This window comes from Phlebotomus papatasi, chromosome 3, assembly GCF_024763615.1.
Source record: "Phlebotomus papatasi isolate M1 chromosome 3, Ppap_2.1, whole genome shotgun sequence".
NCBI lineage: Eukaryota > Metazoa > Arthropoda > Insecta > Diptera > Psychodidae > Phlebotomus > Phlebotomus papatasi.
The window spans coordinates 54,941,434-54,969,379 of NC_077224.1; the positions used below are offsets into that span (position 1 = coordinate 54,941,434).

Here is a 27,946-nt window from a genome sequence, read left to right on the forward strand (position 1 = left end):
ATTTATAAAATACGTAATATAGCTTATAGATATTTCTGTAATAGAAAATTATCTCTAGCCATTGTTTTTGGATCGTTTTACCCGTCTATAAATCCTCATACGCAGCGACATAGAGACTACCTTTTCCTTCAGCGAACACCAGACCACTGACACTTCGTTTGCCGAAGCAACTCACTTTAATTTGTATTCGAAAATATCGTTTAAGGGAAGGGATAAAAAACGTGCCTGCAGAAAAAGCGATCGCAGCGCCATAAAGGATACAATAAAGAAAACTGAGTCTTTAGAGGACTATCCAAAGACAATGCTCTAGCTGATTTAAATGATCCCATCAATATTATAAAAAATTACCAAAGCACTTATAATATTGAAAGTCTGATTATATTGAGACATAAGGACATTAAAAATTGGTAAGTCGAGGAAGCCCTTGGGAAAGCTAAATTTTTCTTTTTTATTTATTTAATGTTAGTTGAAACTAAGTATTTTATTGAATCATAGTAAATTTTATTAAACATTGTCTAATTTGACAAAACCTTAATGAAAAAACTAGATTTGTGTTGTTTAATAGAAAATGTGAAATTTCCAATATCTTTCTTAATCGTACACTTTGGTTGATTTGACTAAACCTTTGTAATTTATACAAATTTCTAATTAAAAAACTCATTATACGTTTATTCAAAGATGACTTGTTTATCTTACACTAATTTTTGCTATATTTATTAATGTTTACAGTTCGAAGTAGGTTTTAGTTATTTCCTAATTAGTACTAAACTTTAAGTTATTTTACAAATGTTTGTGAATTTTACAAAAATATGCTTCTACACATTAAAACAGCCAAGATTATCTTATCGCTATTGCATGAAAAATACGAATTTGAATTTTTTTTAAGTATATAATCTTGCCAACAGCAGAGCAAAACCTCAATACTAACTCACTCGAAAGTGTGATAAACCAAGTGGGCAATATTACTAAGAGTGTAGTAGCGATATTGTTGTTGTTTTTCACTCTGAACATTCATTGTTTATTGTTGGGCCGTCGTTTCTCTGCTCAGTGGCCGACTCTTGGGAGTTCAGTGTTGCTCTAGAGCGCGGCAGGAACGCACCGGGAACACACTTCACTAGTTCACATACGAAAATAGAACATTTTCTCCTGCAACTTCCTCTTGACATGTTTTTCCTCCACATTTATGGACTTTCCTAGTAGAAGTGAAATTTATATATAGTGAAAATCAGTGAATAGTGGAAAATTGGTAGAATCCAAAGAGGAGTGTTCTGAGGCAGAAAATCCATGTGATTGATTCAATTAAAAATGTAAGAGACTGTGGTGCACTAACCCAAATTTTGTCTTCTATTTCTTGTTCGAAACGCTTCGAAAATTATTTAATTGCTAGGCACATGCGGGTTGAGTATGTAGAATTTTCGTGAAAATTAAATTAGAGAGATGAGAAATCTTTGGCTCTTCCTCATAAATATTTATACAACCATTGGAGCTAAAAAAAAAACTATTTACAAATACACAAAAAACTCTCTTTTTTAATGAGAATTTCTCTCGAATGCCCATATTATATCTATCTGTACTTTAGTGAAATTGAGATTTCTTGGAAATTCTGTAGAAATTAAAGAAATTCCTTATGCAATTGTCTGTGGGTGAATGCAGACATTTCTCAAGAAAGTGACTGGAGAAATCATTAAACAAGTAAATGACACAATGCATTCAGAGGTTGAGCCATGAGGTAAGTCAAGGGATTGATAATGAACTTGAATGGCCAGACTCCTCTCACCTCCTGACGATTGCAAAATTGTGCGGTTTACTTCTTGTGGGCAATATCTTCAACATCAGCATTCAATGCATGCACCTGAGCACTTAGCCAAGAGTTTGTGACTCAATATAGTATAGATACCTCAGTCAATCTCCATGATCCATGAATTGCTCCTATCGACCGTTAAATGTACCTTGACGTTGACTTTTATTCACCAATTAACTTTGCTAAAGTGTCTCATGCTTCATGCTGAATTGCATGAGAAAGTTTTCTTTATTATTCAACATCTGAGATTAGGTGAATGTGCTTCTGTGAAGAAATGGGCTAAAAGCTTCACACACGACTAAGCGCATACTTGGAAGTCTGATGATGCATCTCTGAATGTGGGCATTGCTATGTTTACCGGTCTGTTTGCATAATTGAATTTTGCAAAGGTGCATTTCCAAATTCATTTTGTAATAGATCAATTTTCTCAATTTCTGTCTGGGAATTCACACGACAATCATCTGCCCACTAACTGGTCAAAATCGATAGAAATTAAAAAAAAAGAATTTTAGCTAAAAGAATATATCATAGAATTATACAATATTTCGTAGAAGTCAGTCTGGAACGGTACTGCAAAGAGTAAGCTTATGGACAGGAGGGTCAGTCTTGGTTCGATCGAGGACACAGATCCATGGACCTGAGTGCCCTTTGCTCTAAGGAGTAGATAATTGTTTATCCCAGAGTACAGGCTCTGAGAGAAATCCGAAAAAGTTAAAATAACATTCCAGAAATGTTAATTTTACCCTGGAGTATTGATCCGAAATCGGTGTAAATATTATGCTTTTTAGGTGTATTATGGGTTAAAGTTACCCTTTTTCATGTTAATTTTACACTTAAAATGGTGTAAAACTAACATTAAAAAATGTTGATATATTTTTATACCTAAAAAGTGTTAAGGTTACGAGGAAAAATAGTTAATCGCACCCCCTTTTTTCTCAGTGATGGGGCAATCATTTTTTATACTTTTTTTTGTCTTATAATCTTTCACAGATTCATAATATAGAACAAAATTCAGCAATTACTACAAAACTTTGATACAGTACTTACAGGACAAAAATTTTGAGATATCAGTTTCTGGTTTTCAATGACTCTTCGATAAGACCGATTCTGACTCTCAAAAGAGAAATCTTTGAAGTGTTTTGGAAATGATTCCCAACCCAACATGCTTTTCAGATTTAAGTATTATCCATACGGTTAAACTGTTCAAGTTTCCTAACACTCAAAATTATTCGGAAAAAATAATTAGGATGAAACATTAATTACAATTTTTGCAACTGCTTATTATTTAGCAATTTGAGACTTTCTTGAACAAGACTAAATTCCTAGTCTCAAGACGTTTAAGGTGAGAGCCGAAATTATAAAGTCAAAACTTATCCGTTTTTTGCAATATTTTTTTTTAAGGAGACGGAAAAGACCAAGTTCTAAGAAGTTTTCGGCATAACTTTAGGGTAAAATGAGGTAATTTGGAACTAGGGTTAAGTGATATAATTTGGAATTAGTGTTACAAGTTGGACAATTCGCCGGTACAAGTTGGACATGGTTTTTTTCTTGATAAATACAGTACAAAATTTGTTTTTAAGCACAAGGAACCAAATTATAAAACTAAAGCATTAAAAATATACAAATAAAAATGAAGTACTAAATTTATCAAGACAAAAAGCCTTGTCCAAATTGTACCATTGTCTAACTTGTACCACTGTCAAATTTGTACCACTTTACCCTATTTATAATTTGGAACATTTGAAATTTTCTCTTTCAAAATTTAAAATTGATGAGTAAAGGGAAAATGAATATCGCGAATTAGAAAAAAAGACTATTAAGAAGAAAAGGAACAGCTATTCTTCGTGATTTTTTACTTTGGCATCTCTAACACCTCATTTTACTCTTTGCATATACATATTCATGTGCTTAAATTTTTTTCGGATAAAAAACATTTTCAAATTAGCGACTCAACGCAGCACTCCCTATTTGGTGGAAAATCTACAACTCGTAATTATTGTCTAAGAAAAAACTCAAAACCATTGTAAATTTTCATGTGTTTTTTTTAAGTCAATGTTTTGAGACGAAATATTGACTTCAACAAACAGAAAAAGATATTAGAAAATTATTTTGTCAAACATCAATTACGGTCAACTAGAAGGCAATTTAATTCTGAACAGAATGAGTCTTTATTCATTTAAATCGGTCCATAAGTTTTTTTTTGATCTTTCCCGCTAATTCGAGGGACTAATTAAAATGAAAAGTGGAGAAAAAGCATTTCAAAGTTATAGATGTTCTACCACTGAGAGAAATCCGAAAAAGTCAAAATAATATTCCAGAAATGTTAATTTTACCCTGCAGTATTGATCCGAAATCGGTGTAAATATCACCCTTTTTAGATATATTATGGGTTAAAGTTACCCTTTTTCATGTTTATTTTACCCTCAAAAGGTGTAAAATTAACATTAAAAAATGTTGATATATTTTTACACCCGAAAAGTGTTAAAGATATGACGAAAATAAAGTTAATCGTAGCCTTTTTTTTTCTCAGTGACCGAACGCATGCAATTCTGTTCGACGTTGTTTTGCTCTTCGTCTCTGTCTTGTGGAAATAATAAGAATTTAGATTTAAAATTGTTATGGTAGATTCTTGGACAGTATATCTATCGATTTAAACAATAAAAAATATACCAAATTTGACCTTTTGATTCAGGTTTCTCCTTTAAAAATCTCTTGAATATGATATAAATTAAATCACTTCCATTTTTTTCGCTCAGTCTGTTTTTAAAATTAAAAAGACAACCTTCATAGAAAGTCTGTTTCGTAATTGAAAGTTAGGGTTACATTCATTTGAAAGTACTTGAACACTAGAATAAGTCAAAACCGTCTTCAAATCTTTGACTTTCTCAATGTTTGTTGTTAGACTTGCTTTTTGATTAGGTTTTGACCAGTTTTGTGAATTGGAATGTACCTAAAACTAAACGGTCGCTCTTACTTTGATAAAGAAAATAAAGTAAAATAAAGTTAATGATTAAAACAAATTTTGAATTAGAAAAAGAATAATTAAAAAGGCGGAAATGAAAAAAAAGTATTTTTTTGTACAGACAAAATTTAATCTAGTATAAATCATAAACATTTTTAGAAATTACGGGAATGAAGAAAAAATCTTTTTTTTTTTAAATTATTTTACGCTTATGTTTGGACAAAATTCGAAGTAATCGACGCCTTAATAATACAGTTTCAAATTTCATAAAACGCATGAAGGGTCAACAATTATAAGCAAAAAATAAATTATGAGGGACAAAAAAATAAAAAAATTGAAAAATGATTTTTAGGTTAAAATGATGGAAAATAAATTCTATTAAATTCTACAAATCTTTTCATCTGTGTTCCCCTGAATACTTCAAGCAAAAACATGATTATTTAATAAGCCACTTGACCGCAAAAAAATATACTATAACTATTACAAATCTTACAGATCTATTTTAATTATTTTTCATTCCGAGAACTATTATTTTGTTCTTCATAAAAGTAAGTTAACTTTGCATAAAAGCAATATTATACAAATAAATGATGATTTAATACCTAAATTAGTATGTTTTAATTTATTAAAGAATAAAAACATGCTTTGAAAAGCTCCAGACTCTTTCTTGGTTAAGGTTTTTCTTTATTTTACGGAATATATATTCAGAAATTTACGTTTTATTTTGGTGTCTTCACTAATACTAAAAAATAATTTTGATTGAAATTGAAGATTATTCCTTAAGGTTCTAAGATTTTTTTTAGTAAAGGGGGTAAAAATTATATTTTTAATCTCATTTTTGAAAATGGTAATTGGTTATTTCTTTATTATCATGCAAATTCAAGTCGTGACCAACTCATATAACTCAGTGACGTGAGATTCTGATTCTTTGAGATCATAAAACATTTCTTGAGCAAGTGCCACTGGATTCTCCACTTGAATCACTCATTGAGGAATTTAAATGAAAATTAAACAATTAGCTGCGATTATTTACAATCTCTTTTTATTTATCAAAAGTATCAGAAATGAATTCAAGTTTAAATTCTATCTGCTTTGAAATAATTTATTAAAAATTGTCTGGAAAGTTTTATTTTCATTGGGTAAAACCAGAATTTTTGCAGAACAGTTTAGAAAATTTTATAGGTATATAGGGGAAGTGCTTATAATTTTGGACAGTCTGCTTATAAGCATCGAAGTTCCAAGTTTGAAGTGCGATATTTTCTATACTAATTGACATTTCTTGTTACTCTCTTTTCAGAAGGGTTGTTTAGAAACTTGGCAAGCTATTTATCGTCTTATTTTTAGTAAAATTAGTTTTAATACGTTTAAAAATGAATTGATAAGTAGAGGTGACCTTGGCTCTTATTTTGGACAACTTGTTTATTAATTTGTCCAACTTGACTGTAAATTTGGACAGCTAATCCGCCTCAATAGGATGCCCATTGTTCTTCATTTGATGAACCAATCTTACCAAGTCCTCTTCCTGTTCATGTAAGGGAAACGTAGAATGTCACAAGAAGCCCGGAAACTTTCCATATCATTCATTAAAGTAAGTTGACTTCGGTACTCCAAGTACGTGCGGATTCGCTCATTCCCTGACCTTTCCGGGAGCCTTTCAAGGCATTTCTCGCTACATCTCTTTCGTAGAGATGATGCTCCTTTGTTTCTCCAGGCATTTGTCCAACCTAGTCATCACAAAAGCTAAAACTTCACGAAATTTTGTAAGAAAAACACCTGTCCAAAATAAGAATCATCACCTCACTGGTGAATGTCTTAAAAAATTTCCCATTTTTCACACGAAAAATATAATTCACAAGGCAAATCTCACTTCAGGTCAAATGTACAAATCATCAGTAACGTGAATCAACACAATATTCAATGAATATTCAATAATATCACTCAAAAACAGCGAACAAACTTTGTTAGTACTTCACCAAAACTAAATAAGACTGAAGTAAGCCACGAAGTTCTGTCATATTTCTCGTAAGCAATTGCTCACACTGAATTTTCAACAAAGCAATTTCAACTCAAATCATATTCAAATTTTAACGTATTTAGTGTTAAAATCTTCCAAAAAGAACAAATATTTAGATAGAATTCATTATTCATCAAATATTGGAATAAAAATCCATCATTTTAATCAATTTATTTTTAGTGTCCAATGTTATCCTCAAAGTGTCCAAAATAAGAAACTGGACAAAATTATGAGCATTTCCCCTAATTCATAATGAATAAAATAAGCTTGTTAATGAAAATGATTTGTCATTAAAAATGGAAAAATTTCATTTCGAACTGCTTAAATTTGTCATATTTCCTGAAAAACTTGTAGTTTTATTTTGAAATAATTTCTCAAAGTCCACCAAATAGATATATTTTTAATGTAAATTGGTGACTGGCAAAGTGTTAATATATTGCAAGTGGAAGGGTAACAAAAAACAGTCACGGAAATTACCTTCTTCGACTTTCATTTGAACTCCACGACAAGTTGAACATTTCCAAACTGTTGGAAAAATCATCAATAAAATTACCAAACTCTGAAATTCAAGTGAAATAGTGGCTCTTCAAAAGTGTTTCTCTGTTTTCATTTTCAGAAAACGCCTGAGTGAAAAATAAAGACTGAAAACACACGCAGGGTGTTGAATGAGAGTCAGGAAATTCAGGAATTGCAAATGTGAATTAAAGCTCCAATATCTATTGTTCTGTACATAAAAAAACTAGTTGAGGAGTGTTGTTCGCACAGGGAGAAGGAAAAATAACAATTAGTTTGGATTGCAAAACGTGAACCAATTAACTTGATAGACGATGAATTGCTACGACATCAGTGTCGATGATACGGGTGAAAGGGGTGGCTTCGAGGGAGGTGGACTGAAACACCTGCCCAAGTGGCCACCGGTCAACATTGAGTTCCAGGACCTCACATACTCCGTTCCCGATCTCTCATGTAAGTATCACACAAACCATTCTTCGATTTACCTTCACCTTCAGCCCAACCGGATACTTCCAGGTTTTACTCATTTGTTATTCAAATTTGCAATCTTTTGTCAATTTTCTTCCCTCCGTATTGACTTTTCACCTGATTTATGGGATTGCACTTGAACAATTTGCACTAAATACAATGGGTTCTGTTTTGTTAACCATTAGCCTACAATTTTACCGTCGATGTCATATTTTACTCTATAAAATTAAAGTTTTATTTTAATACAAAAGTCGGTTATGAGACAAAAAAGTTTGCGCAAATACGCTGCTGAATTCACTACGCAATCTTTGCAGATTTTATAAGAAATTTAATATCTGTACTAAATTTTTTTCGTAAATTAAAATTTCGTAATATTTTAATAATTTAGTTTAGCTATTAAAAAAATTTAAGTGCTTCGACGAAGGTCAATCTCATATGATTATTTATGTACCATAATTCTCATAACTTAACTAAATAATATTGCAATTAAAAATTTTATTTGTTTTAAAAACTCTTTTATGGGTAATCTAGAGTCTAATTAGGCTTAACACTAAACCTACCGAACGTTTTTGGTCGTGTTTCGGTCAAATGACAAACTGCGTTAGGGTAGGATACTCAACAAATTTGTCTTGGAAAAGAGCAAAAAATTAAAATTTGAGCACTGAAAAATATATTATATGCATATATTAAGAAATTCATAAAATTTGATAGTGACATCGTACCATTTAAAACTGTGTTAGTTTTACATTGGTCAAATTGACCGGGTTTTGGTAGGTTTAGTGTTAATGCTTAGATATTAGATATATATTTAATTATAATTATCATATTGAATTAAAACGGAGTTTGTAATAGTAATACTTAATCTTTTTTTATGTTTAGATCATTCCTAATGATAATATTTAACGATATTACTTTTTTGGTACGTCTGTTCTATGATTCAGCTATGATTCTGGAAGGAAAGAATTGTTTTTATAAAGCTTATTGCTACAAAAACACACATTTTAATCTGCTGCGAAATGTTTATCAGAATTTAAGTAAAAAATCTATTGAAATACCTTGTTTTTTGTTGTATTTTTAGATACATTGGAAAAAGGTAATTTAAAATATTTTAAAAATCCAAAGAATTGAGCAAATAACAATGGAAAGAATGGTAAATTTTGATATTTCCCATGGGGTTCAACCAAGAAGAAAAAGCTACCAAGAAGTTCTTACTATCTGTGAATATAAACGCATTGTAATTCACAAAAAATTAAGTAGGTTCAATTCTGACAGTTATAATAAATTTGTCCGTACTATTATGTAAAGTAAAGTGGCCTAATTCAGAACCACTCCGAATAACAACTTTTCACAATTTGTAGTGTAATACAATTTTTTTCCTTCGCTGAGAAACTAGGATGGTAAAATTATCATCATTCATACAAAATTTGTATAGATGGATAGTAATGGGTGACTTTTTTTAATAGTAATGGGTGCAAACAGGATATTAGATCAAACAGACAAAAGTTGTTTGAATATGCGTGCTCGTCTTTATAATTTACTATCCAATATCCTCATTTAGATTTTAACTCAAGCCTATCTTAGAATTTACTATCCGGGCAGTGGATTTTACTACCCGGAAATAGAATTTTCGTTTTATATTCTTGTTGTTTTTCTTTGGATTTTTTGCTTAAATTTTAGCAAATAGAGATTGATACATAAAATGTCGCTTATCAGAGATTAATAAAAAAAAAAGTATAAATCAAATTTTGCCACAAAAATTTGAAAATGCCATTTTCTCTTGTATAATTCTTAATTGTATGACCCTACAGTACGTTAATATTGTAAAAAATGCTCATACTGTTGCATTTTCTTCTTCATTTGATAATTAATGCTCTACATGTAGAATTGCTATTTGCTTCAGAACAGATATTAGTCACTGAAAGCTAATTCTGATGAATAAAGTAGGTGATACAACAAATCGCACTTAACATAACTGACTCTCGAATCTGTTTCCAAGTTAATTTATAGGTTTGTCATATGCAAATTATTTTGTAAAATATATCTTTACCTATTTATTTTCGATCGCTATGGTATATTTAACCGCGTAGCTACATGTGGGTCTAAAGGAATTATATCATAGATTATTTTAATGATTTCTGATGTTGATGCATTTTTTGGACGCCCGGCTTCATTGATGAGTTTTAATGGTTGCAGGCTATTTTAAAACTTAAGGTCCTATAAACGTTTAATTTTTAATAAGTTGATACCCTTAGTACATTTTTTTCCATTTCGTGATGAATTTGAATGAATGTAATATAGAAATAGTAGAGATACATATCGTTCCTTGGAAATTACAAGGGGCCAACTAATTTTCGGCCATTTTTCAGGAGACAGCATGAAAGATTCAACTTTGTGTAATAATAATAATAATAATAATATATTTCTGATTCATGTCCCTGTACATAGATTAGTACAATAATGGGGCTGTACAATAATATAATGGGGCTGTAAATATCTTAATTTAATGACTGAACAAAAACAACTTATTTCTTTTCTATTTGTATGAGCTCTAATATAAACATCAAAACTTTTATATTTTTACCTTTCAAAATATGTTTTTTAATGAGTTAGCTCATTGTCGTCCTAAATGATGCACCAATTTTGCTAAAATTAGAATGACAAGTGATCAACTTGCTTTAGTTAGTCCCCTGTTTCACAAAAATTTGAACGATGAATATATTTTGTGCCCCTTTACTTCAAACAAAATTATGCAAGTAATTAAAAAGATTAAAAATTTGAAAAACTTTTCTAATAACGAAATTTAATTACTTATATCATCTGAAAATTTATTAAATTGTCTTTCTAAATGCATTAGAATATCAAAATCGCAAAAAAGTGAGTTGACCCCTTATAATTTCCAAGGAGCGATATAGTAATTCGAGGAGATATGGGACAGTGGGAGAGATGGACCACTTTGCCTCCTGTTTACACCTCTCGTTCATCTCTAATCGAATGACTATATATAATACCTTAGTATTAGCTCCTTAGAGTATAACAAATAGCAGCATGATATGATAAGGTTGTCAGATAGTCTATCTAACATATCTATCAACCGTACCTTCACACCTTCATTTAAATTTTTCACATAATAATAAAAATTTTATTCAAACTCTACATTTCCTCCCTTGCTATGCCTAACTTTTCAGTCAGTCTGTAAACTTGCTTTCTCATTTGGAATGTTTTTTGGAATATTTGTGCTTCAGGAATAGTCATTTTTTTGAAATTGTATATCCTATTATTTAATGTAGACAGAGAAATGTAATTTAAATATTTCCATAAAAATGATATTTGAGAGAAATAATTAAATTCAGGATTTGAAGATCTTCCAATGCTGTTTTTAAGTCTTCGATTTATTTTTGTTTTTGATGATATTTAAAATATTCAAAATATTTTAAAAAAGAAGTAGGGGAAGGCCTTCAGCCTTCGCAAACACTCTGGCTTCAAACACTTCATATTTTTCATATTCTTTTAAAGAAACAGATCTTATGGCATGTATGGCAATATATTTTAATAGCTACTCTTGTCATACATTTTCTGAAAAAATAGGACAGATACGTTAAAAAAATTTGGGGGAAAACGTAAGTGTTCGAAGGCAGAATATCTGCGAAGCCTGAAAACCTTCCAGTGTTATTTCATTTGTCTGTGAATATGAGCAATAAAATGTCCTCCACATCTTCTGTATTATACTAATGATTTAAAAATACAAAAAGTAACTGAATGAATCATTCTAATAACTTTAATCAATCGCAAAAGAAAATGAAATAGCCACAGAACTTTTGAGATTAATGAAAATGATTTAGAGGTCGTTAAACTTCTAAATTCCTAGAAATTAGCATTAATTTCAGCAAGAAACAGATGTTATGGCTGAATATTCCAATGGAAGACTAAGTAAATGTAATATAGGTAATATAGGAAATGTCTTATTCAAACTTTTTATTTGAGTTTTAATTGAATTTGTCTCTTTGTTAAATTCTAGTTAAGAGTATTTCCCGGATACAATAACTTCTTTATTAATTTCTGCTTAACAAACTTCTGCATTAACAGTATTATCACTAATTGCTCATTAGGAAACTCTAAAGTTCAATTAAACTGACAACTGTGGCAAAAGGGAAATAAGAATGATGGGATTTCCATGTGGATTAATTGTGCTTCAAATGACATGACTGAGTCTTATCTGATTTGTACTACATTTAATATAGTTTCAAGATAAAGTACAATGCTTTCAATTGTTAGAAAGTGTTGAAAAATGTGTCAATTTTCTTTATACAAACACTTAGTTTTATCTTTCTAGTTCACCATCCTTGCCTTTCACTTTCAACTGAGAGAAAATATATTTTATTTGCCCACATAGAATTATTTTTTCTGAAAGAATTTTCTAAACGGATATTTCTGCGTCTAACTTAAATCCATTTTAACAACTTATAATGCTGTTGCCAATTTTTGGGAAGTTAATGTTTATTTTATGTTAAAATAAAAGATCATCTATAATTTATTAGTGAGCTGGAAAGAAGTTAAACCAAAAAATTGCGAAATTCTTAAAACGCTTACATAATAAATATATATTTGTCAGAGTTATAGTTATAATTCTAGTAATTCTATTCTAAAGAAGACATAAAAAATCCATTTTCTGCTTCCAAATCTTTGAGAAATATGCAAATGTCTGAGCATATCATTAGATGAAATGTGTCTTTTTCGCATTTTGTCGAAAAAAGATTAATTCAAGCTGTTCCAAAAATGGCTAAATAAGTGATGCAATCAGTGTTATTTTCACGGAATTTTACGAAATTAATGGAGGAGTATTTTTCTATAGAAAAGACAATAAAAATTTCTCTCTTGGAAAATTCTTCAAAACACGATTTTCCACGCAAACATATTCCCATGTGCTCTCATGAAAAACATCGTAAATCACTTAAGAAAGTTTTGCAAAATGCACGTCAGAAAGAATTGTCCTGTTTTTCATAAGAAAAGGTAACACGGAAACGCATGTTTTGCAGTATATTTTTTCGTATTATAATTACGAAATACCATTTGAATTTTTCATGTCATTGATAAGAAAATTGAGTTACTGGTGTCATTTGTTATTTGGCATGAAGAGGTCAATTTCTTGATAATGTACATGACCTGCTCGAGATTGATTAGCATTCTTGACCGAGGGGTAAAGCTATGACAAATTTCATTTTTTTGTTGAACTTCACTTGAAACTTTACATGAAACATGTGCAAGTTGAAAGAGAAATAAATCACAAATTTGTTTCAAAGAGATTTTGATAAATGGTGTTTTTAGTAGAAGATTTGGGGATTTATTCATTTTTTAAAATACTTTAATAGAAACTTTTGAGCTTTATAACAAATCCATTTTATGATTATAAGGCGAATAAATTCTAATATTTTATGTTATTGAAAGTTTTAGTATCAAATGTTATGAAAACATTATCATCAACATATAAAATATATAAATATTAATTCCAATTAATTATTTTAGCCATTCCGCAATCTTTTACTAGCGAGAGCTTCAATAAGACATTTACAGAATCAAAAGCTTTAGGGGAAGTGGGGTACCTTTAACATGAGGCACCTTTGAACTTGGAAGTTTTACTCCTGTTTTTAAATGGAACTGGACCTTACCGTAATATAATTTAGCTCCATAAACCAGTTGTGAAACTTAATTTCATTATAAGTTTCCCAAGGGGTTATTCAGTAGCTCGAGTTCCCGGTTCCCCCAAAAAATATATGGATTCCCTGAGTTCCCTTTGAGTTTCATGAGTTCCCAGTAAGTTCACTAAAAAAATATAGATGTAGGTTCTCCGGGTACCTTGATAGTTCCCACAAAAATTCATGGATTTCCCGAGTTCTCAGAAAAATATATGAGATCCCCGTGGGTTCCCTGTAAGAAATACGTAGTTTTCCCATGAGTTCCCCGAAAAATGTATGAGTTCCTCGAATTCCCTGAAGAAATATGCGGTCCCCGTGAGTTCCCTGAAAAATGTATGTAGGTATGTGTTACCCGGGTTCGTGGTGATTTCCCTGAAAAATATGCGCGTTCCCCGGTTTCCTCGTGAGTTCCCCAGATTCCTCGAGAGTAAAAATTGTATGAATTCTTTGGGCTCCCCTTGAGTTCCCTTAAAATATATATATGAGTTCCTCGAGTTCCCCGTGAGTTCCTAATAGGTTTCCCAGATTCCCCGTGACTTCTCGGTTCTCCGTGAGTTCCCTGTCCAGATTGGTTCGATTTCGCCAAAATGCGTTACCTCTTGAACGTTCCATTTAAAATAGAAAAAAACAACACAATTTGAAAGATCCTTTATTCAAAGTTTCGTAGTATAAATACGATTTTTATTTGGAAAAAGAAGTTTTTTTTCGTTTTTAAATTTGCAAAGTAACTTTTAAGTCTTTAAATAAAATTTAAGTTTTCAAAAACAAATTAGTTAAATGAGGAAACTTTTAGCAATTACTTACTTAAAAAAAACTTCATTAATTTAATTTTTTTTTTGAAACCTATTAACTTATTTTTGAATTGCAATAAGTATGTTTTCTTTTACTTATATCTATTTCCTGCAAAAAATATTATTTTTTAAAAACACATATAATATTGAACCCAGTAAAACCGACATTTAAAATTCCGAATTATATTTTTTTATGAATAAAAGTTAGTGAAATATTATTTAAATATCTTAAGTCTTAGTTAAAATAATAATTAATATCTTAATATTTAAATTGTTAATTTAAAGTAATTTTTGATTAATCCATCTTAATTTTTTATTCTGTTTTATTAAAGGGCCCTCTTTTGCTTAGTTGTAGACCCCTTGTCAGTTGATTAGACAAATGTGCAAAGTTTTAGATTTCTCTGAATACTTTTGTTCCATTTGAGTGGAAGATGTAGCTGTTAGAACGATTGGGTGAACAATAATAATGTTGAGCATGAGGAGAATGACATCAAATGCTTCAATTGATAAACCTAGTGAGTTTATTTTCTCTCAATCATAGCTTCAATTCACCCCGATAAACCACTGAATACTAGTCAAATGGAGCTCACAAATAAAGATGTAAACATCTCTATAAAATCGTCATTCGCACTTTTCCTGTGAAAATAAATAAATTTCTGCAGATGATGAATCTCAGGGTAATTTTCTGCGAGAATGAGATCGACCTCAATCATGAACCCGTGACATGTTCCATTGATTTTGATAAGGCGAAATGCACTAAATTTTCCCCTGAGTTGTAAAAAAAAATGCCTTATCCGCAACATTAAAGTCTGTTTAATGGATTTCCTTATGGAGTGGTACAAATCTTCAATGTAAACCAAACACTGAATGCGCAAAAAATTGTCAACAGTTCAAATTTCAAAATTCATTTCGATATGGGAATGTGTTTCTTTTTTGTCAAATAGCCGAAAAATTCCAAATACAATTAGCAGAAAAATATTCACTTTAAGGCATTCATTGTACGTTGATTGTGGACATATGGATAAATTAAAAAGATTTCGTAAGCTCGAGAGTATTGTGATAATAGATAGTAAATTAGGTGTTAATTGTAGGGGAAAGTACTCTCCCTTCGAATGTTCATGCTTTAGAATAATGTGAATTTTCTTTTATTTTTCTTAAGAGATGTACACATTTCTATTAAACATTAATTAACTTATAAGCAATTTTATTGATAATTACGTGATAATTATTTGCAAGTCTCTTAGGAAAAATAACAGAATTTCACATTATTCGAAAGGATGAACGTTCGAAGGGAGAGTACTTTCCCCTACTAGTTGGATTTGACGACAATAAACTTTAGATGTTAATAAGATTTTAGCAACCAAATATATTAAATAAAATACACTATACGTTTTTTTGCAGATGGCTTACGAAATCGATATGTCAAAATAATCAGTAAAATTTTTGTAATTTCAAAGTTAAAGTTCATATAAAAGTTCAGTGAATGCTTGTCACTATCGCTTTCAGCGAATTTTTTCTTAAAGTATCGTGTGTTAAACTAGAACAAACTATCGGCATGCTGACCTTTGTCGGGACTTCAGATCATGCTTACAATATTGCTCCACGATGTACCCAGCTGATAGTGATAAGGTTAGACAATGGATTTTAGTTCTTTTTTTTTCTTACAATCATTTCAGGCAATAAAGTGATACTACGTGGAATTAATGGAAAATTCAGATCTAGTCACCTCACAGCGATTCTTGGTCCATCCGGAGCTGGCAAGAGTACACTCCTCAATGTCCTGGCCGGATACAAGTATGGCTTTTTGATCAAAATACGAATTTTGGGGATCCTAATATTAGTTTTCCAACAGGTGCTCAGAAGCCACGGGAACAATAAATATCAACAGTCGTCCTAGAGATATGAGAATTTTCCGAAAAATGTCCCGTTACATTATGCAAGAGGATATTTATCAGCCTATGCTCACAGTAAGGGAGGCTATGCTCGTATCGGCCGACCTTAAGCTCGGAAAGCAGCTGACGAGGGTAGAAAAGTTGGAAGTGGTAATATAAATCTTAGGATTTGCTTCTGATAAAAGTTCATTAAAGACTTTCAAATAATTTGCAGATAGATGAAATTTTGGATTTACTAAGATTGACCAAAGCCGGCGACACAATGGGACACAAACTCTCAGGTGGAGAACGAAAGAGGTTGTCAATAGCTTTGGAACTGGTGAATAATCCACCCGTTGTCTTCCTGGATGAACCAACAACGTAAGCCAATTCAAACATTATTTCGAATAATTGATTCACATTAACGATTGATATATACGTAATCTATAGGGGCCTGGATGACCTATCCAGTTCACAGTGCGTTTCCCTTCTGCGAAGGATAGCCCATGGAGGAAGGACAGTTATCTGCTCCATTCACACTCCTTCAGCAAAGATGTTTGCCATGTTCGACCATGTCTACATACTAGCCAATGGTCAATGTGTTTACCAAGGACTAGGCTCCAACATCGTAAATTACATGCAGTCCGTAGGCCTCATTTGTCCAGTAACGTACAACCCAGCGGATTTCAGTAAGTTCTAATAGAGTCAGTTTATATTTTCTATGTACTATTGATAATAAATTAAAAGAGGAGAAACTGGAGCAGTAATAAACATGGTGTAGAGTAAAGTGGTACAAATTGGACAGGGCTTTTTTTCTTGATAAATTTAGTATATTATTTTTATTTGTATATTTTTAATGCTTTAGTTTTATAATTTGGTTTCTTGTGCTTAAAAAAAATAGTACTGTATTTATCAAGAAAAAAGCCATGTCCAACTTGTACCGGCGAATTGTCCAACTTGTAACACTATGTCCAACTTATATCACTTTACCGTAGTTGTGAAGACTGATTTAATGTCTACACTACTTGTACTTATCTGTACTATATATATGTATATATGTACTTAATATCTATGAATTCACATAGATCTTATTCTCTGAAGTCTAAAATTTAATTAAAAAATCGCAGTGTTTACAACTACCCCATGCTTACTACTGTCCTAGTATCTTCTACTTCTCAGAATAAATTAATACTAGTTCAAGTAAATTAGTAACAAAAAATGGAATTATTTAATTAGGATCGCAACAAACTGGGCAGCAGATTCGTAAAAAATGTCAGTAAATATGAATTTTATAAATAATGTTAAATATATTGCAATTAGGATAAATTTCATATTTTTTACTGACCAATATTAAATAATTTACCGATAAACATGGAATATAGTACTGACTACTTTTTTTACATTAATTTAATATTGAATAAAATTTTACAGGATTATTTTATAGTTAAGTATAATTCTAAATCTTTCTATCGGGTTAAGATTTTCTGAAGTCCAGGTATACACAATTGATATATTTCTAGAACTTAAAATTACTGAATTACTGGAATTACTTAAGGGCAGTAATTCTTTCGATTTAATTATTTAGCTATCTATAAAACAGATAGTTATCCAGAACTTCATTGATCTGAAAGTTTTTCGATTAATGGATAAGAAGTTTTTATTAGACAAATTTATCTTTTAAATCTGTAATACTGGAATACTAAAAAAATAAACAATTACTCAATAATATATTAAACTTATAGTGGAACAATCTCACCGGTTTTAGTAAGCAAATAATCATTCAGGACGTAAATATTAGATAAAGTATATCTGGATTATTATTAAAAAGTTTTTCCCCCAGTTATACTGAATAAAAAAAAAATTGGATAGCGGTAGAGTAATTTAGTAATCCTGTAATGAAGCGCATTTTACTAGGTTCTATTACTGAATCTGAGCCAATGGGCTCTACAGGTACTTGTTGTGCAGTATTTTGGATCCCTGGAAATATACAGAACTCATTTGGATAATTTAAATTTATTACTAAATTACTGAATAATTACTGAAAAACTATATCTTTTAATCTACTCGTATTGTATCAAATAAAATAATGGTCCAAAAAACAGTAATCCAGTAATCAAACTTAAATTCAGTAAATCTTAGTATGACTGGATAACTGTGTTTAGGCATCTTTTTAAACATATTTCAGTAAAATTAACGTATATTGCTCAGTACAGTAATTCGGTAATATAATTTTTTTACTGCATGCAGTCGTGTAGTAACGGCAGTAATGGTTTATAGTATTTTTTTTTATACAAATAAAGTTAATTAATCCATCCAATATTGGATAATCACTGTCTACATTGCATCGTTTGTACAAAACTAGGAAATAAAACAGGAGATACTAGAGACAATTATACGGGCTTCAGACCTAAGGCTTAGCCATATAGCTTAACTGCTCTAATTTCTTATCAATCACGATTTTTTGGAAAAATTTTACTTATAGGGTTGGATTATTAAAGATGGTTGGCCTGTTAAGCTCTCAAAAAGCAATAAAATTACTCGCTATTTAGAATTTTTAAATCTTCTGGAACTGGGATAAACCTCTAGTCCGAAGACCGCTTTACATTCGTCCCGCCATTAATCTTAATGGAAAAAATCGTGTACTGAATTAAGTTCTATAGGGTGCAAGGAACAGCTATTGGCACCCTAAGAACTTTTGTGACTTTGCTCATTAATATTTTCTGTTGTTTTGTAATTTTTTGTTTTTAAAAAAATGAGGTAATTAGCTTATTTATTTGGCTATCGATCTGTACAACAGTTTTGCTCAAAATGCTTTAAAAATTAGAAAAAAAAATATTTTTCAAGATCATTACCAAATTCCGTACCTATTGGCAATTTCGGTACCATTGGGCAAGTGAAATTCTGGACCTCTTTGGCACTTTATTTATATGGTTTTCAAGTTCTTAGGACCACAAAAATCAGTTTAATACTATTAAAAAGTCATGTTTTGAAATTCATAATAAATTTATTGTTTATTTAATCAATTTTCTTTCTTAATTTTCTTTTTCTTTCCAACATTTTCTTGTTTCCTCATTTTCTCAGTCTTCTTTATTTCCATCATAATCTTTCTTTGTGCTTTTTCCTCATTAAGTATCCTCTTTTTCTCTTCACGCTCTTTTTTTCGGAGCTCTTTTTCTTTCTCTGTCCTCTCCTTTTCAGCTTGTTTGGCCTCCTTAATTTCGATCCATGTTTTGGAAGTAACGGCACACGGAGTGATTTCCTTTTGTCTTGTCTGTTTCTCTGTTTTTGATTTTTCTGGCCATTTCACAACACTTTGAAGAATTTCTGAGACCCTTCGCTTCTTGATTGGAATGAAGGAGCAACCGTCCTTTACACTGATCGAGGATGTGCTGGAAGGAGACACTGGAAGTTGAGCGGACATCATTTTCGGGGCCTGAGTGGCAACAATATCATCGTCATTTCCACTGATTGAGGACGTGCTGAGAGTAGGCTCAGAAAGAATTGATTCAATAGTAATCAGTGCATTCTGGTTATTTGTGTTAGAAATAAACCAATCATCTTCCTCGATAAGTGAAGCTGAAAAGTAAAATAAAAAATTAGCATCAGCAGTGAATCGCTAGCAAAATTCAGCAATGCCAACCATATTCTTCATTTCTATCTTCCAATGAAAAAGCAGAATTATTGTCCACCGAAAGCAAGGAAGCACTTGTAATCAACACTGGATCTTCAGTGAAACAGCCATTATCTGGTAACAGCAAAGGATTTACTGTCATTGGCGTTGCTCCTTCAGCCAGAGAGACTGCATTATTCCAAAACTCAAATAAATTCTTCGATTCAACATCTCCCTTCCAGTGAGTGTTCTTCATCCTAGTCATTTTGAATTGATGCAGCGTGGAGACATCAATTCTATTCTCTAGCATCCTCAGGAAGACGGCGTCCGCACTTTCTTCCGGGTCAGTTTCTTTGCAATCATTTTGCAACACTTCTTCCTTCCTCTTAATAACTTTAGAGTAGTCAACTTCATCTGCATTAAATGGAAAAATACCGCACGCACGAAATCCCGATATGATATTTCCTCTCATTCTTTGATCTGAGATAATCATGTGCAGGGCGGCTGGTACATTAAACTTATTCATTTCGTGTCCATGTTTAACCCTCCAGGCTGTCTTTATTCGCCTCCAGTTAGCCTTCATAGGCTTAAAAACCGCCACGTCCAACGGCTGAAGAATATGTGTTGAATTTGGGTAGATCGAAACTAATATTATGCCTGCTTCAGCGCAAAACTTACTCAAAGGCAAAAATAGATGGGACTTATGACCATCCAGAAAAACGATAACGGGAAGTTGAATACATTGCTTCTTCACCCACGGCAAAAACACATTAGCAATATACTCATAAAAGCACTCCGAGGTCATCCATCCCGACTCTGTTTTGCCTAAACCCCAATCTGGAGTAGGTGCACAGGTGGCGGCTTGCTGGGGCATTCTCTCGTATTTAAACACGGTTAAAGGTGGTGCGAAATCTCCAGCAGCATTTACAGCAAACAATGTTGTTTGGGTCTCTTTATCCGAATGCTCAGATTCAATGTATGCGTGATGATTCAAAGGAGCAATTACAACCCCTCCCTGTAGAGAAAGATTAAACCCGCTCTCGTCCATGTTAAATACTCTTTGTGATTCCTGGAGGATGTGGACATTTTCTCCTAATTCAGTTTGAATCTGCGTAAACCAAGCACGGATTTTGGCTTCCGTGACACTTCCGCGTGCCTTGTTTACATATTCGGCTTTCTTTTGACGAACCTCTGGATGGCGTTTTAAAAATGCGTAGATCCATTTAGGCGATGGACGATTGTCTTTGAAATATTTTACCTGTATGTCTGCTTCTTTCAAAAGAGTTTCCACCCCAGAATACAGAGTCTCCTTACTAATAGGAAACCCAAAATTTGCGCATTGCACAATCCACTCGACCAGTTTTTGCTCAATATCATTGCCTAGAGCACTGTGAAATCCTCCTCTTCCCAGTGTGTTTAGTTTTCCTTTGCCAGACACCTTATACTGCAGAGTTGATCGGGGAATTCCATATTCACGTGCAGCTCTTAGGACTGACATACCTTTTTTAACAGCATTAATTGCATCGCCAATCTGTTTCTGAGGATAAGCCAATCTTTTCAAACACTTTTTTGGTGTCATCGTTTCCCAGAGAGTATCATTCAATTCAGCTGTATTTTGCAAAAGAAAGCAAACAATGAAGTAAATCGAAATTTTCGCAGAAATATGTAGGTTCCAGGCAAAAATATCATTACACCTCACTAAAGAGACACTCACGAATCAATTTAATCAATTTTTCACATTCACAAATACTTTATTCTTCTATTTTTCCACGTCTTTTTTAACAAAATTGAGGAGCACTGTTTTGATTTCTATAATTCTTCTTATTCTTCATATTGTGTCAAACTCATAGAAAAGTGGGCAAATTGAACGTGCTTAAAGGTCCCGAAGGCAATGAATTTTGAGTCTACCTTTAAGCACAATAATTAAATATCTTTTAATACAATAAATTGATATAAACCTTGTGTGACACTAAAATTTAGTTATTTTTTCACTCTCATGTAATAATTATACGTTCTTTTTATTGATAAAATCACGAAAAAAGATAGTTCCGTAGGAGCTTCTTCTTATAATTTTTCATAAGAATTTGTAAATTTCTTCACGTCGGAAAATGAAATGGGTTAAACATTTCTTAATTTTTATAAAATCATGGAGAAGTTACAGGGAAAGATAGATCAAAGAAAAGCATGTCATATTACACGCATTGTATTAGATACAAATAATTTATTTAAAAGAAATTTCAATATTTTCGCGAGCCTGCCAATAGGGGTTCCCTGCCGAACAGGTATTCCTTGCACCCTAATTCAAATCTTAGCGTTAAAGAACTGAATAATATCTAAAGATGGTTGTTATTTAAAGCCTTACTACTGAGCTCTCTTATTCTTCGTCAGACGGGAGCAGAAGTTTAAAGAGGGATGAGATGTCTTGAATTAAGGGGTAACGGTCTGATGTACGAAATAATTATTAGAAGAATTTCAGTCTAGAGGTTTAACCTAGTTCCAGGACTCGAATTTTTAAATAAAAATTAATTTTACTGAATTTTCTGGAAATGAATCATATGCTCTTAATATCCAATTCTAAGCCAGAAGGTCTTCGAAAATCTGAACTGATAAGATATTAGAGGAATAAGCCATATGGCTAAACTTTAGGTCTGAAGCCCGTATTATTGTTTTTACTATAGCGTCAAATCTGATTTGAGTATACCGCAGGATTGATATATGAAATATTTTCAGAAAAAGTAAATCCGATAGTAATAGCCGTTTAAACTGTGCAGCAAATAGCGATCAATGGATAATTTGTCTTAATAACTTTGGATAAGCATCATGAACATAAATTTTAATTCCCAAAAGAGATAGAGTAAGCGTAAATGAGGAAGTATTGCAAATACGAATGACTAATAAATTTGTAATCGAATAATTCGAGTAATCAGATTATGCCTCTGGATTTTTCAATTTAAGCACTAATTAGATCATTAAAACTGACACATCGAATATATTAGAATACATCTCTGTTACTAAATTTTCCACTTGCATATCAGATTTCAAAATATATTTAGTAATTAATTTAATGGATTATTTAATTTCACTTATTTATGCATTCATGCCAATACCAATGTAATATGATGTAGCTTTTTGGGAGACATTCCATATATCAATTTCGATTTAATTCCGATTTCATTTGGGAATTTTGGGTATTTTAATAATAAGCTATTAGTTTAAATAAATATATGCAATTTCCATGTCAATTCATAGGATTTTTCACTAGAATAACGATAAATCGATATATTTACGTTTTAAAATTGAATGAAAATTAAATAATTGCAATTGATTATGAGATTAAATTTGTGTGAAAAATATGATTAATTGAAGTTTAAATACATGAAAGCAGCTCAGTTTCAATGCAATTTCGATATTGAGTGCAAAAAAGGCAATTTAATTGCCCAGAACGAAAGGTCTTGCACAACAAATGGAATATTTTGATGAAAAGTTGGATGGTTTTAGTGGAGGAAATTATTCTGAGAATGTACTTTCTTCTGATTTTGCAGTTGTGGAGGTGTCCAGTGGGGAATATGGTGGGGAATATTTAGACAAGATGGTATCGAGTGTTGGGAATGGCAGGTATATTTGGACACCATCAATTGAGGAAGCGAAAAGAAATGGTAATCCAGAGAGTCACGAGCTGGAAGCTTCAAATGCGCAAATGGAAAATTTTGATGTTGAAATTAACCCAAAGGATCTGAAAGCACGCGCCTCGTCCTGGCATCAATTCTGCATCCTGTTCAGACGAATGACAATACAAATGTGGCGAGATAAAAGCTACCTCATGCTCCGTGTTTATCTGCACATTTTCCTGGGTTTTGTCATAGGCGGTCTGTTCTGGAACATGGGTAACGATGCATCAAAGACTCTCTACAACTTTGGCTTCTGCTTCACAATCATCATTGCTTTCATGTACATTCCCATGATGCCAATTTTGCTCGAATGTAAGTTCCTGGTTGGGAATGGGGGTAAGTGGAGAGTATGGTAATCAAAATCCTCTTTCTTGTAGTTCCTCTGCAAGTGCAACTCTTAAAGCGCGAGTACTTCAATAGATGGTATCGCCTCAATGTCTACTATTTGGCATTGGTTCTGGCCAAACTGCCTATTCAAATTACACTAGCTATTGTATACATAACGATGGTATACTTGTTCACGGACCAGCCCATCTCCGTCTCCAGGATGCTCATGTTCTACACTATCAGCATTCTTGTTTCCCTCACCTCCGAAAGTTGGGGCCTTTTGGTTGCATCCCGCCTAAGAGTTGTGGTGAGAATGCATTTATATTGTTTTTTGTTAAAAAAAGGAAAGATTTTTGCAATTTCTGTTGATTGTATTAAAATGCTATGTTAATGAATACAGTTTACTATATTAGTTTGCTGAATTTAATAAGACTTCAATACTATGAATGCAAAAAAGAATTTACTTAGGGTAAAATGGGGTAATTTGGAACCATTTACAATTTGGGACATTTGAGATTTTCTCACTGTTTTAGAAATTCAAAAGCAAGAAAAGCTGTTTCTGTTCTTCTTAATTGCCTTTATCTTCTATTTTCGGTCTTTGTTTTCTCTTTGCTCATCTGAAACAATGAGAAAGTCTCAAATATCCCAAATTATAAATTGTTCCAAATTACCTCATTTTACATTGCGAATTTTTTAGTTCTTGTTTATTTTTAAATTCTTCTTTACTAATTATAATACATTTTTAGAAACTGAGATAACCCCTTTGGCCAGTAAAATATTCTATTAAGTATAATAAGGCAAAATGTCTAAAAAAATCCTTTGAGGCTGAATGAGAAATTATTGAAAAAAAGTAATATTTTTTTGCTTATGTTATTAACGAAAAGCACATGAACAATATAATATAAATTCGGTTTTACTGACCAACTTTATATTTTTAAAGCTTATTTATTTATTTATATATTTTATTTTCGAAAGTATGAGTAAAAATTATTTTTTATTGATGAATGAGATAAGCTCCTATTATCTCTCTGCAAAATAAATATGTTTAAATGCCTTTTATAATTATTTATTTTTATAAAATACCGATTTATATGGTACAGCCATTTTTGTAGCCGTACATCAATGGTGAAAATTTTACGTTTAGGTTTCTTTTATTTTAGAAGATATAACACTTTAAAATTTCATTATAGACATAGAATATCTATAAATTGGTCAATAAATTTAAAAAAAAAGTGGTGAAACGTGCACTACCTTCAGACGGCTCAAGTTTCGAACAATTAATTTTGTCAGTAAGGTCTTTAATGAATTTCATCCATTATAATATTATATTTTAATAGCAAGTCCAATGCCTTAAATTTCTATAAAAGAACCGTGGGTCAAATCGGTCAAATTCATTAAGAACATGGAAAAAATTGAGTTGTCCGAAGTTTGAGTCGTCCGAAAGTAGCGTACTTTACCCTTACAATTTTTAGTACAAATTCATAAAATATTCGTTGAACAAAGTAAATTATGAAATAGTTTAGCAGAAACATAATAATAATAATAATAATAGTTGGTGGCATAACTTTGCAAAGTGGAATAAGGCCTTCAAACAAAAAAGATTTTTTGGAACATCCATAAGGATGGAGTTCCATGACTTATGAAACATACCTTTGAGAGATTTCTACCCTATTTTGATTGTTTTATTGATTAAAATGAAAAAAATCACTGCCTTTTATTAACGGTTTTTCTACTGAAATTTTTAAATTGTTTATTTAATATTTTTATTGTTTGTCCTTTAAAATGATTTAAGGCTTTTACACACTGCACTGGTAGCAATTTTTGTAAAAGATACTTTTCTGAAGGAAATTTCCTCTATCATTTTAGGCAGAATTGTCTTTTGTTTTTAAAGTAATTTTTGATGAAAATTGATACCGGTTTAGAGGCCATTACACGTTAAATAATTTTTGATTTTCTGTTAATACTTACTTAGTACACACAATTAATTCTTTTTTGAAAATGGCAATTTTCTCTATCTGCTGAGAAATCTTCTGGCTTAACAAAGGATTTTCTCTCTCTGGCCAAATTTTTATTAAATTTGTTGGTTTTATTAATCATTTTGACCTATTAGAGAGATCACAAACAAATGAATGAATATTTGTATTTATTTTTTTAATATTAAAGTAAGTGAAAACACAGATTTCAATCCAGAAATTACAAATATTAATTGTTTGATTCATAGATTTAGAATATAACTAGAAATATTTATCTTTTACAGAAATTTGAAAAATGTTTTTACTAAAAATTCTAATTTTTTAAAATGAAATTCATTTTTGCTTGAAAAAGAGGGGTTTTTAAAAAATAGTATATTCAATCGTCTCAAGATAATATTGTCTTATAGGGTAGGGAGCTCACCGAAGACCGTTAGTCGATATTTCTTATCATTTAACTCCTAGCGCGGTAACAAACTTGTCGACAAATAAAAATAAAATATTAAAGAAAGATGAATCAATTACTAGTAGGGGAGACTGGGGCAAAAAGTCATAAATCAAAAATTTCAAAATTCAATATCTTCCAAGATAAATAAGATAGCGGCTAAAATTTTTTACCATAAATAGCTTACATAAACCTTCTTCGATATTGTATGTTTGAATTCGAACAAGGAATTTACAAAATAAAAAATATCAAAATTTTAGCCTTATTTTTAAAATATTTTCCTCGAGGAATATATCAATTTATTACCTACTTATCATTCAAAATTTATGCGCTGATGATTATTTCCTAAATGACTTGGATTCTTTGGATACGAAGCAGCTATCTATTTTAGAATTTTACAAAGATTCTTCTGTCAAGAATTTTTTTATTAAAAACGATCACTTGGGGTAAAAAGTAACAAAAGGTATGGAGCAAAAAGTAAGAAATACCGAAACAATTTATGATGTCTCACGGCGAGAAGAAACGTTAATGCCAGGTGTCGCCGCTTGTTGTTTGCATTGGTCAAACGATTTGCAGTCTTTTGTGTGTTTTTTTTTCTAAAATAGCTTGAAAATCGTTTTTATCGTTCAGTTAGAAAAAATTGTATTTTATCAAGGTGTAGAGGAATAAATTTCCTATGAAAATATGTTATCTAGGTATTTTTTTTTTTTAATTTACGGAATCCCGTAAGAAAGCGAATCAAAATATGATAATATCCCATGTCTGGTACTATTTGCCCCAGCATTTTTGAGAATGGTCACAAAATTACCTTTTAGAAAACGGCTCGATAAACGTATTTCCTTACAAAATAGAGGAAATTGACTTTCACAAAGTTGTAGGTCGGTAAATTTCCCAGAAAACTGCGCTAATTAAAATTTCTGGGGCGTTCGAGTAGTTTGTAAAAAAATAAAATATCCGTTTTGTGACTTTTTGCCCCAGTCTCCTCTACTTGATCGATTCATTCTCGATTAAAACTGATGCAACCGGGTTTCCAAAAACTCAAATTTAGACAAATCGGTTGAGACATTTAATAAAAACAAAATACAAAAACTATACCAAATGGAACATTGTCAAAAAAAAATATTATTTAACATGAAAAATCTAAGAACTAGGTGTAAAACTAATATTAAATCTAGTCCAAAATTTATAGGGTAAAATTTATTTTTTTTTTTCAGAACGCTATGTTTGTCGGGCCTGTAATTACTGTCCCCACAATGCTCCTGGCTGTCTACGGAATAGGGTTTGGCAAAGGTGTTGTCATTCCCGGTTACGTAAAGGCCCTTATGTCGCTAAGCTACCTCCGATATGGTTTAGAAGGCATCGTTGCTGCAATTTACGGTTATAGTCGGGATGACATGATATGTCCGGAGGAAGAAGTCTTCTGTGCCTATCGCAAAGCCAAATTTCTCCTTGTAACAATGGGCTTTGAGGAAATCAGCTATCCCCTGTCTGTGGGTGCTCTCTGCATTTTCTACCTCGTCTTCAATGTAATGGCCTTCCTACTCATTCGTCAGAGGTTATCCCTGAGGAGGACCAATTTCCCAGCTGTTCAGTATATTGGACAATTTGTGAAGCAGCACTTTAATCTCTCATCGAGCTAAAAAGAATTTCTGTGGGGAATGAAGTGCAATGTGATAGCAGGAAGAATTAAATCTTTATTGATTAATCCATAATTCGTACAATGTACCTCTTAAATGGTTAAGTGAAGGTGTTTTATACTGCATTAGGACTCTTGATGAGGAATTTTTGTTTTTGCAATAAATTATTTAATAATTCA

General features: G+C 31.6%; 2 protein-coding genes across 2 annotated transcripts; one reads left to right on the top strand and one right to left on the bottom strand.

Annotated features, from left to right (window-relative positions):
* Window positions 1-1,025: 1,025 nt before the first annotated feature.
* LOC129807678 (ATP-binding cassette subfamily G member 4) lies at window positions 1,026-27,946 on the top strand. Its single transcript, XM_055857113.1, has 9 exons — window positions 1,026-1,307; window positions 7,394-7,743; window positions 15,916-16,033; window positions 16,092-16,281; window positions 16,346-16,491; window positions 16,561-16,799; window positions 23,263-23,700; window positions 23,766-24,022; window positions 27,345-27,946. Exons 2-9 carry the CDS (start codon window positions 7,605-7,607, stop codon window positions 27,768-27,770), a joined length of 1,953 nt encoding a protein of 650 aa, XP_055713088.1. The 5' UTR covers window positions 1,026-1,307; window positions 7,394-7,604; the 3' UTR covers window positions 27,771-27,946.
* LOC129807675 (uncharacterized) lies at window positions 16,988-21,550 on the bottom strand. The gene is made up of 2 exons (XM_055857108.1): window positions 19,751-21,550; window positions 16,988-19,686 (listed from the first exon to the last, which is right to left on the bottom strand). The coding sequence occupies exons 1-2, from the start codon at window positions 21,297-21,299 to the stop codon at window positions 19,130-19,132; spliced, it is 2,106 nt and encodes a 701-aa protein (XP_055713083.1). The 5' UTR covers window positions 21,300-21,550; the 3' UTR covers window positions 16,988-19,129.